The following is a 14913-nucleotide window of genomic DNA, read 5'->3' on the forward strand; positions in this document are numbered from 1 at the left end:
AGGACCAAATATGAACATCTGGTGATAAACTGTGGAGAGCAGGGCTGTAAGGCAAGGTGTATGCCCATCGAAGTAGGCTGTAGAGGATTTGTGGGTCACTCAGTCCACAGAGCCCTCGGTGTGCTGGGCATCACAGGAGGAGCGAGGAGCAGAGCTATCAAGAACATCACTGAAGCAGATGAGAAAGCCTCGAGATGGCTCTGGATCCGGAGAGAAGGTCCATGGGGACTAGCAAATGCCACCTGAACACGGGCCACGGTCTGATCAACCGCGGTGGGGTCGCCTGGGAGAGGGTGTATGATGTTGAGAGACCCGAAACACCCGATGACCCCAGGTTACATCACTGAGGATGTGTTCAGGTGCATCAGAAGATGTATTCAATAACTTGTTTGCAGTCCAGTTTTGTTGGATCATCTGTCCTCTTCTTTTCACCCTGGTGTGTTCAGTCTCATTCAGCTCAGCCAGTTTCTGTTTTGCCGGCTCAGTCCAAGAATAAAAGTCTTTGTGTCCAGCTTCAGTCAGCCTGCAGTCTCTGCATTTGGGTTGACCTGCTGGTTGTCCCAGAATATGAGGAGAGAGCTGAACATCAGCGGACAGCTTAATAAGATTAGATTTCATTTGATTGACTTTCACTTGGATTTTAGGGGTAAAGGATCTCAGCAGCAATTAACATGTAATAAACAAGCTGCCAAGATGACTGGACTTTACTGGATTATATAATCTCATATCATCGAAAAAAGAATGGAAGCTGGTACAATGTTGATGTGAAGCAGTTCATGGAGATACTTCATTTCAATTGTGTTATCTGTTAATAGTGGAATTCAATATAATAGTTAATATATTAACACACTCTTGTATATTATAATCATGTTATTTAGAAGTTTAACAGTGTATGACTCCCTCTAGTGGATGTTGTGGAGTATTCTGTTGTCTTTGCTCCAAAGGTTTTTGTACAGAGTTTTGGTGTTTCCTGTCACTGTGGGCTGCAGAGCACAGTAGTACACAGCAGAGTCTGTCACTGCAGCAGAGGAGATCTGTAGCTGAAATATTTTTGCTTGTTCGTCATGTTTCAAAGAAAACCCTTCTACTGTCTCTTGATACTCCCTGATGAGCAGATGTGGATATGAACTGGACTTCTGTTGATACCAGTAGAGGGAGTTTACAGAACCAGAATATTTGCAGGAGAGAGTCACATTGTCTCCTTCCAAAGCCAGCATTACATCTTGAAGTGGTTTCAGTAAATCCTCAGAGGATCCTGAAAACAACAAATATATATTTCACCATGATGTTTCTATGTTTAAAATGATGAAATGTCTTTAAACTGAATGTAGTAATCACGTAAATCCTGAAACAATGAAGTTATTGAATCATGTCTACCATCTCCTGTTACATGTTGATTTGTGTCCTGAGTACTTACCAGTATGAAAAGTGAGCATCATCATCCAAATGAAATGAAGTAACATGATTTGACTTGTAGTGAATGAACAATAGAAAGAACACCGTATCTGTTCAGTTCCAAATGAAGCCTTTCATATTCAGTTGTGTAGCTCCTCCTCTTGCTGTGGTCTGTTTCCATTCAGGCTGATGGAAGCTTTAGAAATGACAGTGATGCTGCAGTCATCATCATCCAAGAAGCTCAGACTGAAGGAGGAATCTGCAGAAAACTCAGCACAATGAATCTGTAGAGAAACAACTTTCTGACAAGTGAAAAAGTCCAAACTGCGTACTGTACAGAAAGTAACTGAGTTGAGAAAGTGAATAATATTCAAACTTAAGTACCTTAATTACCTGCAGTAATACTCAGGTGATCCATCACCTCAAGTATCTGCCATGATCAGATCAATCATTATAATACTTCAACATGTTCACTACTTATATTCATTCAGTCATAGCGGGCTGGAGCCTAAAGTTATTCCAATGGGTTTCCAGCAGTAAGGAGCACAGATTTGAATGTTAGAAAAAGCAGAGCACTGGTCTGGGATCAGTACTCTGCATCAGCAGATACTCTGAGCTGAGAGACAGGAATCATTATCAAGAGAGGAAGACTCAGCTTTTATAATTTGATTAGAACCAAATGCTTAAAGCTTCTGGCACTCCTCTACAGCAGTAATGCTGCAGAGGAGTGCCTCGGTGCGTAACTCCTCCCGCAGCTTTGAGAAAACCCGACAATATATACATCAAAGCATGCGGCTCGATCGAGAAATAGGTGCTATGACCTTTGGTGTTGAAATTCCCATTTTTAAGTTATTCCCAAAAAAACAGGAGAATTCACCATTGGAAATGAATGGGAATATTTTGAAAAACCCAGAAAACATTTTTTTTTGCCTTTTTTTGGAGTCACCTAGCTCTCTCATACCTGTACGTAAAAATGTGATTCAAACTTTAAAACGGAGGAAAACTTGTGCTCTCTCGAAAACACCAAACTGTTTTTACATAACATGTAAACTTTTCAAACTATGAGCAGTCAAACGAGGAGTGGAAATCACTTTTTCTTCAAAGTTAGAGTGGAAGCGTCAGTTAGCTTGAGTGCGAGAAGCAGTAAAAAATAACCTTAATTTTTATGTTTAACTCGAGCTCACGGCCAAACCGTGAAAAGGAGACAAATAATCTTTAGTAAAAATGTTGACATAGGTGTTGGGATTCATAAAATGTGACGTTGACAGGCGGGGTCTGCACAAAATTTAAACGGGGGGGCCGAGACCGGCGGCAATACCTGTCTCCCTCCTCATTGACCCTAATGTCAATGGGGAGCTTTTTTTTCAAAAGAATCTCACTCTGTCTTCGCTCTGAGCTTATTCGCTCATTTTAAGGAATATCTGAATAAAATAAACACTGTCAGAATCTGCCGGCTTCTGTGTCTCTCACAGTGTTTTCGGTTTATGGACAGGAGTTACGGTTTTCTCACAGTTTGCAATTGTTCGGGACCTTGCCAGAAGCCAAATTCTGGGACATTTTGAGAATTTCCAAGCAGATTCTCACATCGCCGTAGCAACCGTAGAACCTTAGCTGCCCTTAGCAACCTGTTGCTGGACAGAAACTGAGCTACCTTGCTGTGATTGGCTAATTCCTGTCTGTCTGTTTTGCCAGTTAACCAAGCTAGTATTGATACTCTCTCTCTCTCTTTCTCTCTCTCTCTCTCTCTCTCTCTCTCTCTCTCTCTCTCTCTGTCTCTCTCTCTCTCTGTATATATAGGATATTAGAGTGAGAGCATGTTGCTATTGCCTTGTGCTCTGTGTGCTACTCTCTGCTTACATCTACTGTTACACTTGATACTGACTATTAAGATGTACTTAATACTGCGACAGTAAAAGTTTCTTAGTTAGTGTTAGTGCAATTCTCCAAACCAGAATATGATCAGGGTGACTTTTGAACACTGGAAATAAATCATGTACTCATCCCGGCAGCAGCCCCGTGGCTCTCACAATGTCCCTGGTATTTTCTAGTTACTTTCTACTGTTTGTTATTGGACTGTAATGTTTTAATATTGACCTTCTGAAAGGACTGCAGATGAAAATGATCTGGAAGCTAACTCTGCTACAGGACATCAAATAGAAACATTTATGTTTAACACTGTAAATGGTCCCAATAAACACATTACTACTACTACTATTACTACTAGATTCATCCCCTCTGTTACACTTCTTTGAAGAAAATCAAGTTTTAAATGTACTTTTTGTCATTCCAGCCACATTTATAGAATCCATACAGTGGAAGGAAACCTCCTCAGGACCAGAGTGCAAAAGAAATAAATAACTGAACATAGCTAAGGAACGTATGAGATGATTAAAGAGACATGTTAAATAGTTTGTTATTATGTAGATGTGTAAAAGTGCAGTATTACATATTTAAGAGTCTTGATATCTCCTGCTGGACGGTAGGAGATTGGACCGTCCATGAGAGGGGTGGGAGGCGTTGAAGCAGGAGGATGCTGCAGTCACCATCATAATCCAGGTTTCACATTGTTGGACACAGATGAGACTTTTGCTAGGCTGAGTCAAATATGTAAAGATTCAAACCTCTGAAGTTTAACAGTGTGTGACTCCCTCTAGTGGATGTTGTGGAGTATTCTGTTGTCTTTGCTCCAAAGGTTTTTGTACAGAGTTTTGGTGTTTCCTGTCACTGTGGGCCGCAGAGCACAGTAGTACACAGCAGAGTCAGACAGCTGCAGCTTCTGGATCTTCAGATGAACTGATGGCTTGTTGAGTGTAGCATCAAATCTGTCTTTCTTGAACTCTGCAGCATTGTCTCCTTCCCCAATAGTATCACGTCGCAAAACATACTTTGGGAAATCATTTACTTCTTGTTTGTACCAGAACAAATATGGAGTTGTAGCACTTGTCCCAAAAGTACAATTAAGTGTAACTGTCTGTCCTTCAGTAGCAATGACATCTCCTGGTGGCTGGTTCACTTTGTCTTGTCCTTTACACTCTGGGGAAGAACAAAACATGCAGAGGAAGAGATGAATCAATAAAGATGATTGATTAAAGGAGAACAATCAGCAGGTCTGTTTGCGAATTGACTTCCACAAAATGATCCAGCTGTGAAAAACAGATATGTGGTTAATACATCAGGTAAAATGAGACTTTGATCTGTGTTCTAACACTCACCTATAAAGTGAGATAAAAGTATAAAGAGGTAAAGCAACATGTCTTTGGAGTTGTTGAAAGCAAACAGACAGCAGATGATCAATGTTCTTCCACTGCAGTAGAATGAAGAAACTAAACAGCCTCTCTGCTGCACAGCCCTTCTCCTCAGCATCAAGCTGATTGGGATTTGACTTCCTCAAACATTTCTGCTCTGGAGACAGAAATAATCTCATTGGTTGAGTTGAACCTCAGTGGGCGGGACAACCCTCTTGTTATGTGATAAAAAGAGGATGTGATGGTGACAAGCTCTGAGCTATTCAGTACAGCAAGTAGCTTGGAAAGGTTTAGAAAGAATCAAGGAACTATTGTGTTTGATGGTGTCTTGTGTTTGAAGCATCATCCAGCTGGTTTGTCATTGGTGTGGATTTGCTGCTCATGTGAATCCTCCCACAGTGTTTCATTAGCAGCTGTAACCACAGTGACTCTGATAAAACAGGAATTAGCAGAATCCATCTGATATGAAGCTGTGGTTTGAATACCACTTCCCTCCTCTTTGAAGAGTAGTCACATATCTGTGTTCAGGTTTTTGTACAGCCTCTTCTACACTTTCTATCACTGTGTGTCTAGAGCACAGTAGTAGAGAGCTGTGTCTGCCAGGGTTAGTCTCTGTATGGTCAGCTCAGTTGATGTCGACGATGTTTGGGATCCATATCTATCTTTATTCTCATCAGGAATATATTCTTGAGTACTGTCTTTCCAGAGTATAAACTCAGGTGCCTGAAGATCAGAATGATGTTTGTACCAGTAAAGCCAAGGATCACCAGCAGTTGTCTCATATGTACATGAGAGTGTGACAGATTGTCCTTCTCTTCTACTGACTTCATGTTGTTCAGGATAGATTTTGTCTCCAGCTATTAGTCCTGGAAAAAGTAGAGAAAATGAAGCCATTAGACTAACATTGTTCATGAGGCTGAGAGGAGAAGACAGTGGAAAATGTCAACTGTACAGTGTTACTCTGTGGACACAAACTGATCAAAACACACATTTATGCTCTGAACTCTGGATACTAGAAATAAAAAGCTGGAAAAGTCAGTCAGTACAATTTACATATATTTGTACAAGATGATAAAAACATGAAGTGTTTTCTATGTTACCAAAGAAAAGAGCAGCAAGAATAATCCACAGCCAATGTTCCATCTCTACAACAAGGTTTAAATCAACAGGAGAAACTATGTGATGTTCAACATTCAGTGTGAGAATTGTTCTCTTCACAGCAGCAGTTATTATTGACAGAATGGTTGAACACAGTGCAGAAGTAGTGCACCGCCTACTTGATAATGTGGCCCTCTAGTGGAGGTAAAAAGTTCAGTACAACAGTGTGGAAAAAAGGCTTCCAGCAGCTTGTCAGTGTGTCAGCTTGTGTTTTTGTACAGAGACTGTGGGTTTGCTGTCACTGTGGGCCTCACAGCACAGTAGTACAGAGCAGAGTCTGTCACTTCAGCAGAGGAGATCTGCAGGTCCAAATGATTTTCTCCAGACAGTTTAGTAGAGAACCTTTTGTTAAGTGAGTCTGCAGGTCTTGAACTGTTCAATCCTGAGATGTACATGAGGAACTTTGGTGGTTTTCCTGGATATTGTTGGTACCAGAAGAAGTCATCACTACTAGCTATAGTTTTGTAGTAATTGTAGGACAGAGTAACAGAGCTGCCTTCTAAACTGTACTCTTCATTGTTGACTGGAGTGAGTTCTTCACAGCTGACACCTAAAGGAAGAGATAACTATGTTAGAGTTAATGTTTTAAATGTTTCATCAGTGAAATTCCTTTTTAAGTCAATCCAATAAAATATTACGCAGTAGTTAATTTGTTCACCTACCTGTCAGTGTGATGAGAAACAAAGTCAGAAACAGACTAAAGTGCACTGACAGCATCTTAAAACCAGCTGTGTTTGTTCTGAAGTCCACAGTGAAAGTTTATGTCTTCTCTGAACTTCAGTCACAGGTTTTCTCCTCCTCTTCAGCTCTGTTCGTTCTTCCTGCTGCTGTCTGTCTCTTCACAACAAACTGTGATCCAGAGATGGGAGTAAGTCACACATATGCAAGTCTCAAGTCATTTTTGTGAGAGTCAAGTCGAGTCAAGTCGAGTCAAGTCAAGTCAAGTCATAGAAATATAATAAGCTGGAAGACAACCGTCTTAAAACTTTAAGAGCCCTCCTTTGTACAAAAGGGCTAACAAATAGAGGAAGGGGATATAAGGCTCAAGAATAATTATAAATACTCACTAGGACCAGCAGGATCAGAATTTGGACTAGCAACTAGCCTAACCCTAGACCTGATCTGCCAAGTGAATCAATCTGGCAATTTCAGATAGGCTGCCGTATTTCAGTCAAATTATCTGTTATTTTATTCATGGCGGATGAAATTTGACTTGGTGCTGGACGTGTCGGATATTTTTGCGCTGCACACCTTGCACACAGCGAATCATTTCTTTTGTTGAGTTGAATAGTCTTTAAATCCAAATTTAATAATTTTGGGAACACTGGCTGCACCTTCCATCTTTCAAACGGCAGCTCTACTGTAAGATGGGCGGGTGCATCACGTAGTAGAGAGATTACCGGTTGCCAGGTTCGCCCACATGCAACAGGAAACATCCAATCGAAAATATTTTTTATTTATTATTATTCACCAATTAACCAAGACAGCAATGACTTGTCGAGTCATTTCATGCAAGTCCAAGTCAAGTCTTTTCTCACTGTTGATCAATCAAGTCACAAGTCCTCAATCTGGCGACTTAAGTCTGACTCGAGTCAAGTCACTAGACTCGAGTCCCCCATCTCTGCTGTCACGTGACAAAAGCAGAATTATCTGAAATTTGTAGCTTCTTCATAAATTGTGTAAATTTTACTTTGTGAGAACAGTAAATGTAATAAGCTTTGACTTTAATCTACATGTTTTATAGATATTAATGTAGTCAGAGACTGCTCCATACAAATATAAGCTCATTGAATTTATGAGTTAACAGTTATTAAGTATGTGATGTGTCAAACAGGTCAGTTTCCAAAGAGGGTCCCTTATATTTCACAGATACTAAATGATGACCTTAATGCAATAGTTGATACCAAATGATTTTCATGTATAACTCTGTAGAGTAAGAGCAGAGTAGAGACTGTAATCATTATCTCAGGAAAAAAATTACAATATTTTCAGCAGAACAGACGAATCACAGAATTATTACAAATCCTCAACAGGCCCAGTAGAAGTCAAAGTCATTGGTTTCTAATTTTAAGAATTATTTTAATAAAACAATCAATATTTTTCTCTAATGACACACCAAGAATATGAACTTAAATAAAATGCAGACCAATACTACATGAATGTAAATCTCTTCTAATTTATTTTGATTATATCAACAGGAGCTAAGGAAATATTTGCAGTAAATGCAAACCTCTGAAGTTTAACAGTGTGTGACTCCATCTAGTGGATGTTGTGGAGTATTCTGTTGTCTTTGCTCCAAAGGTTTTTGTACAGAGTTTTGGTGTTTCCTGTCACTGTGGGCTGCAGAGCACAGTAGTACACAGCAGAGTCTGTCACTGCAGCAGAGGAGATCTGCAGATCAACACGTTTCTCTGTTGAGTTAATGTGAGCTGAGAAATCAGAATCAGTTGGATGAATCAATCCGTCCTCTGTGATGTAGAGCAGGAACTCTGGTCTAGATCTCTGGTATTGTCGGTACCACTGGATATTGTAGATAGCACCTTCATATCTACAGTACAGCTTGATGTTTCCTCCCTCTGTAACATGTTTTTTCAGTATTTTCTGGCTTTATGCTGTTCATGGAGCCCATGGCTGCAAAATGAATCATTCATGTCAGTTAGTCTGCAAGAGATTTTAAAAGAGACTCAACAGAGGTTCTTGACTTTTACTGTCATCTTTGATCATTTTAAAATGCATTAAAAAGCCAACATGTTCTTTCTGTTTGTGAATTGACTTCCACAAAATCATCCAGCTGTGAAAAACAGATATGTGGTTAATACATCAGGTAAAATGAGACTTTGATCTGTGTTCTAACACTCACCTATAAAGTGAGATAAAAGTATAAAGAGGTAAAGCAACATGTCTTTGGAGTTGTTGAAAGCAAACAGACAGCAGATGATCAATGTTCTTCCACTGCAGTAGAATGAAGAAACTAAACAGCCTCTCTGCTGCACAGCCCTTCTCCTCAGCATCAAGCTGATTGGGATTTGACTTCCTCAAACATTTCTGCTCTGGAGACAGAAATAATCTCATTGGTTGAGTTGAACCTCAGTGGGCGGGACAACCCTCTTGTTATGTGATAAAAAGAGGATGTGATGGTGACAAGCTCTGAGATATTCGGTACAGCAAGTAGCTTGGAAAGGTTTAGAAAGAATCAAGGAACTATTGTGTTTGATGGTGTCTTGTGTTTGAAGCATCATCCAGCTGGTTTGTCATTGATGTGGATTTGCTGCTCATGTGAATCCTCCCACAGTGTTTCATTAGCAGCTGTAACCACAGTGACTCTGATAAAACAGGAATTAGCAGAATCCATCTGATATGAAGCTGTGGTTTGAATACCACTTCCCTCCTCTTTGAAGAGTAGTCACATATCTGTGTTCAGGTTTTTGTACAGCCTCTTCTACACTTTCTATCACTGTGTGTCGAGAGCACAGTAGTAGAGAGCTGTGTCTGCCAGGGTTAGTCTCTGTATGGTCAGCTCAGTTGATGTTGGCGATGTTTGGGATTTATATCTATCTTTATTCTCATCAGGAATATATTGAGAACTGCTATATGATTTAGCTCCTTTCCAGAGTATAAACTCAGGTGCCTGAAGGTCAGAATGATGTTTGTACCAGTAAAGGTAAATATAAGTATCAGTTGTCTCATATTTACATGTCAGTGTGACAGATTCTCCTTCTTTTTTACTGACTTCATGTTGTTCAGGATAGATTTTGTCTCCAGCTATTAGTCCTGGAAAAAGTAGAGAAAATGAAGCCATTAGACTAACATTGTTCATGAGGCTGAGAGGAGAAGACAGTGGAAAATGTCAACTGTACAGTGTTACTCTGTGGACACAAACTGATCAACTGTTCATTTGACTGATTTCTATAGAAATCATCTTCCAAGGTGTTACCTAGTGAAGGAAACATGTTGTATTAAAGTTCTGTTCCAGAGTGAAATATCCATCATTTGTAAAATATCACACAATGACAAAAACATACGTACCTACAAGAGTTGAAAAGAGTAAAATGACAGCGAGTGTTTCCATGTTTCCAGAAGTGAAATGCTGTAACTGAATGTTCAGTGTGAATAAGTGTTGAGTGGTTTTGTGAGTTGTGTTTGGTCTGATGTTCACAGCTGGAATCAAACAGCTCTCTGCCATGCAGCCACCTCTGCAGTCAGTAGGAGGAGACTCATATGTCAAATTACATTCATTTCTAAAAGTCTTCATCACAGCTGTGTCTCATGAGGGAAAAGAATCTAGACTGTTTGATACCAAGACTCTGAAGTTTAACAGTGTGTGACTCCCTCTAGTGGATGTTGTGGAGTATTCTGTTGTCTTTGCTCCAAAGGTTTTTGTACAGAGTTTTGGTGTTTCCTGTCACTGTGGGCTACAGAGCACAGTAGTACACAGCAGAGTCTGTCACTGCAGCAGAGGAGATCTGCAGAGGAACTGATCTTGAGGTTGAATCCAACGTCGATGAAAACCTTTCCTTAAACTCGTCCTCTGTTTTTCCCTGACCAACTTTAAAGCGGCTCAGGATGAATTTGGGTCTGTTGTTTCCATCCTGTTTGTACCAGAAGAGGTAATGTTGTGATGAACTGGTGTTATATTGACATCCAAGTGTTACTGTCTGTCCTTCAGTAGCAGTCACATCTCCTTTTGGCTGCAGCACGTTGTCTTGTTGTGCTCTGCATTCTGTAAAACAGCAACAAACAGTATCAGTGAGCTGTTAAAGAATCATGTCAATGTTGGATTGATATCACAGAAACAGAGCTGTGTTCATACCAAGGCACATAGCAGCCAGCAACACTGAGATGAACAGAGACGTCATATCTGCAGTGTTGAGTAACTCTGAGCTACAGCGAGTATAAAGAAGACTCTGATCTCTGTTTAGTCTTCATCAACACTAAGTTGGTGGATTTAAAGGAGGAGTCTGATCACAGTGACAGAGCTCATTCACAGCCCTGTGTTATTCCTCCTACTGACAACTTTACACTAAACACATGTTTGTGCCTCTCTCCTTTCCTAGCATAGCTTGTCTTGTATGTTTTCATCACTGGAGATTTAATGTTTGAATATAAATTACAGTTTAGTGTCTTTTGGTTCTCTGCAGCTGTCAGAGGTCAAATGTAAAGATGGTGGAGTTGTTGTGGAAGCTTCAGTTTCTATAAATCAGCTGATTCTAAACTTGGTCAAAGCTTCAGCTGTTAAAGTGTAGCCCTGTTGAGTTTATGATGTGTGAGAATATAAATGAACAGTAATGTCAGAGTTTAATGCTTCAGTGTGTATTCATGGTGTATCACATCAGGTTCACATTATCAGAACATTGTTACTGAGCATTTTGAAGGAGGCTTGCCCTATTTAAACCTCAGACATTTAGTTTGGTGTGCCCTGACTGTTGAAGTTAAAGTGAGCCCCATGGTGAGATCGAACTGTCTGAGGCCTTCAGAAAGAAGATTGTAGCAGCTTATGAGTCTGGTAAGGGATTTAAAAAGATCTCAAAATAATTTGAAATCAGCCATTCCACTGTCCGGAAAATAGTGTGGAGGACATTCAAAACAACTGCCAACATGCCCGGGTCTGGCCGTCCAAGCAAGTTCACCCCGAGAGCAGACTGCAAGATGCTAAAAGAAATCACCAAAAACCTTAAAATGTCATCACAGGACCTACAGCAGACTCTTGCTACTGTTGATGTGAAAGTGCATGCCTCTACAATCAGAAAGAGACTACACAAGTTTAATTTTCAAGGAAGGTGTGCAAGGAGGGGAAACCTTTGCTCTGTAAGAAAAACGTGAAGGCCAGACTGAAGTTTGCCAGAGAGAACATAGACAAAGACCAGGACTCTTGCGATAATGTTTTTTGGACAGATGAGTCTAAGATTGAATTATTTGGACACCAGAACAGAGGACATGTTTGGCATAAACCAAATACAGCATTCCAGGAAAAGAACCTCATACCAGCTGTGAAGCACAGAGGTGGAAGTGTCATGGTTTGGGGATGCTTTGCTGGTGTAGTGTACAATTTGTGTGATAAATACCAACAGTGAACAATGTTGTATCTGCTAAAAGGGTTCTTGATTGTTGACTATTATTTGCTAAAGATAATCAAAACTGAGGGCATTATGTTAAAAGAAGAGGTGTATGTGATTCTGCACTTATTGAGTGAATAAACACATTTGATGATCTGATAAACATAAACTAAAATGTATGTGATTAAATATACCACACCTTCATTATTATTATTATTATTTTTAAAAAGAGAATGCAGTAAGAAAAAGTAATTGAACAGTATTGGAATTGATATGGCCTGTAGTAAATACAGTTGAAAGTAACTGAGCAGCAGTTGAATGAGCTGTGGAAAAACACCAGTAGAAAGAAACAGAAGTCTGAAGGCCAAATTTCAAAGCTGTTGACGTAGGTGAAAAACTCATGCCCAGCAGAAGTACCTGCAAAACCAGGAACCGGATGAAGCAGCCTCCAAAAGTGAAGAAGTGGCCATCGTATTGATCGGTGCCAAGAAAGTTGTTTTAAAAGAAAGCTGATTGGTTGAAATTTTACTCGGCTGTGGAGGAATTCCCACTTTACCACGATGGTCAGCAAAATGATCAATATGAATAGAAACCCTGAACTTTGTATCATTTCTACATAGACGCTGTCTGTGTTGTTGTGGTTTTATGGCCACTAATAAAACTCTGCACTCAGCTGAATGACTCCTGGTGATTTCTGATTGAATATTTTGAGACTCCAACATCTTTTGAACAACGAAGTATTAGACTTTAATTTTACACGACACTGGCCAGCTCACCATCATAGAATCCACCATGAATTCTACTGTGTATGAGAGGGGGCTTGAGGAACATGTGAGACCATCTGTTAAATAAAAATTAAAGCTGAAGCGGAACTGGACTCTGGAGAGTCCTGGAATGGCAGAGTCCAAGCCCAGATGTTAATCCCATTGAGATGCTGTGGGGGTGTACATGCAAGAAACCCCTCAAACATCTAACAGCTGAAAGAATATGCGTTGAGGAGTGGGGCAAACTTTCCTCAGACTGATGTCAGAGACTGGTAGATGGCTACAAGAATCGTCTCACTGAAGTTATTTCAGCCAAAGAGGGTAACACTAGCTATTAGGGGGTAGGGTGTCCTAACTTTTTTTGTTTATCTTTTGTTTAATGAGTAAAACACGGTTAATTTTTGTTGTTTACCTGCAATTAAATCACTTTCTTTTCCAGAGATAAATAAAACCAAGATTAGACATCGATATTTGAAAATGTCTTAATAAAGAACAGAGTATTTAACGGGATGTCCTAATTTTTACACATGACTGTAGTTCCTTATGCAGTTAGTGATAAAACCATCTAGCTCCTGTGATTCTTTTTGTTCAGACTCAGAAGAAAACTTTATAAGTGATTCATGTAAATATCTTGTTTATTTCTAAAGCAGTAGGAGGCAGACAGAGGTTGCTTAGATAACTGCCAGTATATCTGAAATGGGGCAGCTGTGGCTCAGGTCGTCCACTAATCAGAAGATTGATGGTTCGAATTCCCGGCTCCTCCAGTCCACATGTTGATGTGTCCTTGGGCAAGATGCTTAACCCCAAATTGTTACCAATGCTGTGCCAATGATGTGTTAACCAGTGAAAAGAATCTAGACTGTTTGATACCAAACCTCTGAAGTTTAACAGTGTGTGACTCCCTCTAGTGGATGTTGTGGAGTATTCTGTTGTCTTTGCTCCAAAGGTTTTTGTACAGAGTTTTGGTGTTTCCTGTCACTGTGGGCTGCAGAGCACAGTAGTACACAGCAGAGTCAGACAGCTGCAGCTTCTGGATCTTCAGAGGAACTGACGTCCCGTTGACTGTAGCATCAATCCTCTCTTCCTCTGCAGGATTAGCTTCTATTCCAGACTTGAAACGTTGCAATAACAACTTTGGGAAATCATTTACTTCTTGTTTGTACCAGAACAAAGTGGGACTTCCACTGGTCTGAAATGTACAATCAAGTGTGACTGTCTGTCCTTCAGTAGCAATGACATCTCCTGGTGGCTGGATCACTCTGTCTTGTCCTTTACACTCTGGGGAAGAACAGAACATGCAGAGGAAGAGATGAATCAATAAAGATGATTGATTAAAGGAGAACAATCAGCAGGTTTAAAGAGTTACCTAGCCAGAGAGTCAGAATCAGGATGTTTCTCAGCCAGTGTTTCATGTCTGCAGTGAGAGGGGAGGAGAGAGAGGCAGAACATTGATACTCTGATGGATCTGGGCCTTCACATCATTGGCCCTTCCTCTTTATCATCTGTTGAGGAAGTCTCAACATTTACATCACATTTACATTTCAGCTGTTTAGCTGCCGCTCTTATCCAGAGCAGCTCATCATGAGGAGATTGAACCTGTCAACTTTTTTAAACAGGAAGGTCTCTTTAATCAGTGAACCACCCTGGTATTCCACCATCATCATCATCCTCTCAATAAGCTTCATTTATTTGTTGGAGATATAAAAGAGATGTTTATATCAAAGTGTTAAGTGTCCTATCATATAACGTCTCCTGGAGCTAACATGAGGTCTGTCACCACATCTGATCAACAATGACAGAAACACAAACTGTGGAGAAAAAGGACGTCCTTGTCAAGTTCTTCTGTGTAGAGAAAATTATAATCAAGCTCACTATGAGCTGGATTAGACGTGTTTATGAAAATGTAAAAAGAAAGACACAGTAGTAAGTTTCATTTTATCAGTGAATCATGTTGTCAGTGTCCACCTGATGGCGCTGTTGTTGAATAAAAGGAGGAGTTGAAGTGTGTAAATGTTGAGTGAGGAGCTGTCAGGTTTTTGTACAGAGACTGTGGGTTTGCTGTCACTGTGGGCCTCACAGCACAGTAGTACAGAGCAGAGTCTGTCACTGCAGCAGAGGAGATCTGCAGGTTGACTCCACGCTTTTCTCCAGACAGTTTAGCAGAGAACCTTTTGTTAAGTGAGTCTGCAGGTCTAGAAATGTTCAATCCTGAGATGTACATGATGAACTCTGGTGGTTTTCCTGGATATTGTCGATACCAGAAGAAATGATCAAAACTATCAGCTTCTTTGGAGTAAT

At 40.2% G+C, this 14913-nt stretch overlaps 1 gene segment (V, D, J or C); it reads right to left on the bottom strand.

Annotated features, from left to right (window-relative positions):
* Positions 1-1535: 1535 nt before the first annotated feature.
* Positions 1536-14027, bottom strand: LOC133990156 (T-cell receptor alpha chain V region CTL-F3-like). The segment is given in 3 exon segments: positions 1536-1679; positions 13610-13893; positions 13982-14027. Coding segments are annotated over 3 exon segments (474 nt in total).
* Positions 14028-14913: the final 886 nt, after the last annotated feature.

The sequence above is a fragment of the Scomber scombrus genome, chromosome 11, assembly GCF_963691925.1.
Source record: "Scomber scombrus chromosome 11, fScoSco1.1, whole genome shotgun sequence".
Lineage (NCBI taxonomy): Eukaryota > Metazoa > Chordata > Actinopteri > Scombriformes > Scombridae > Scomber > Scomber scombrus.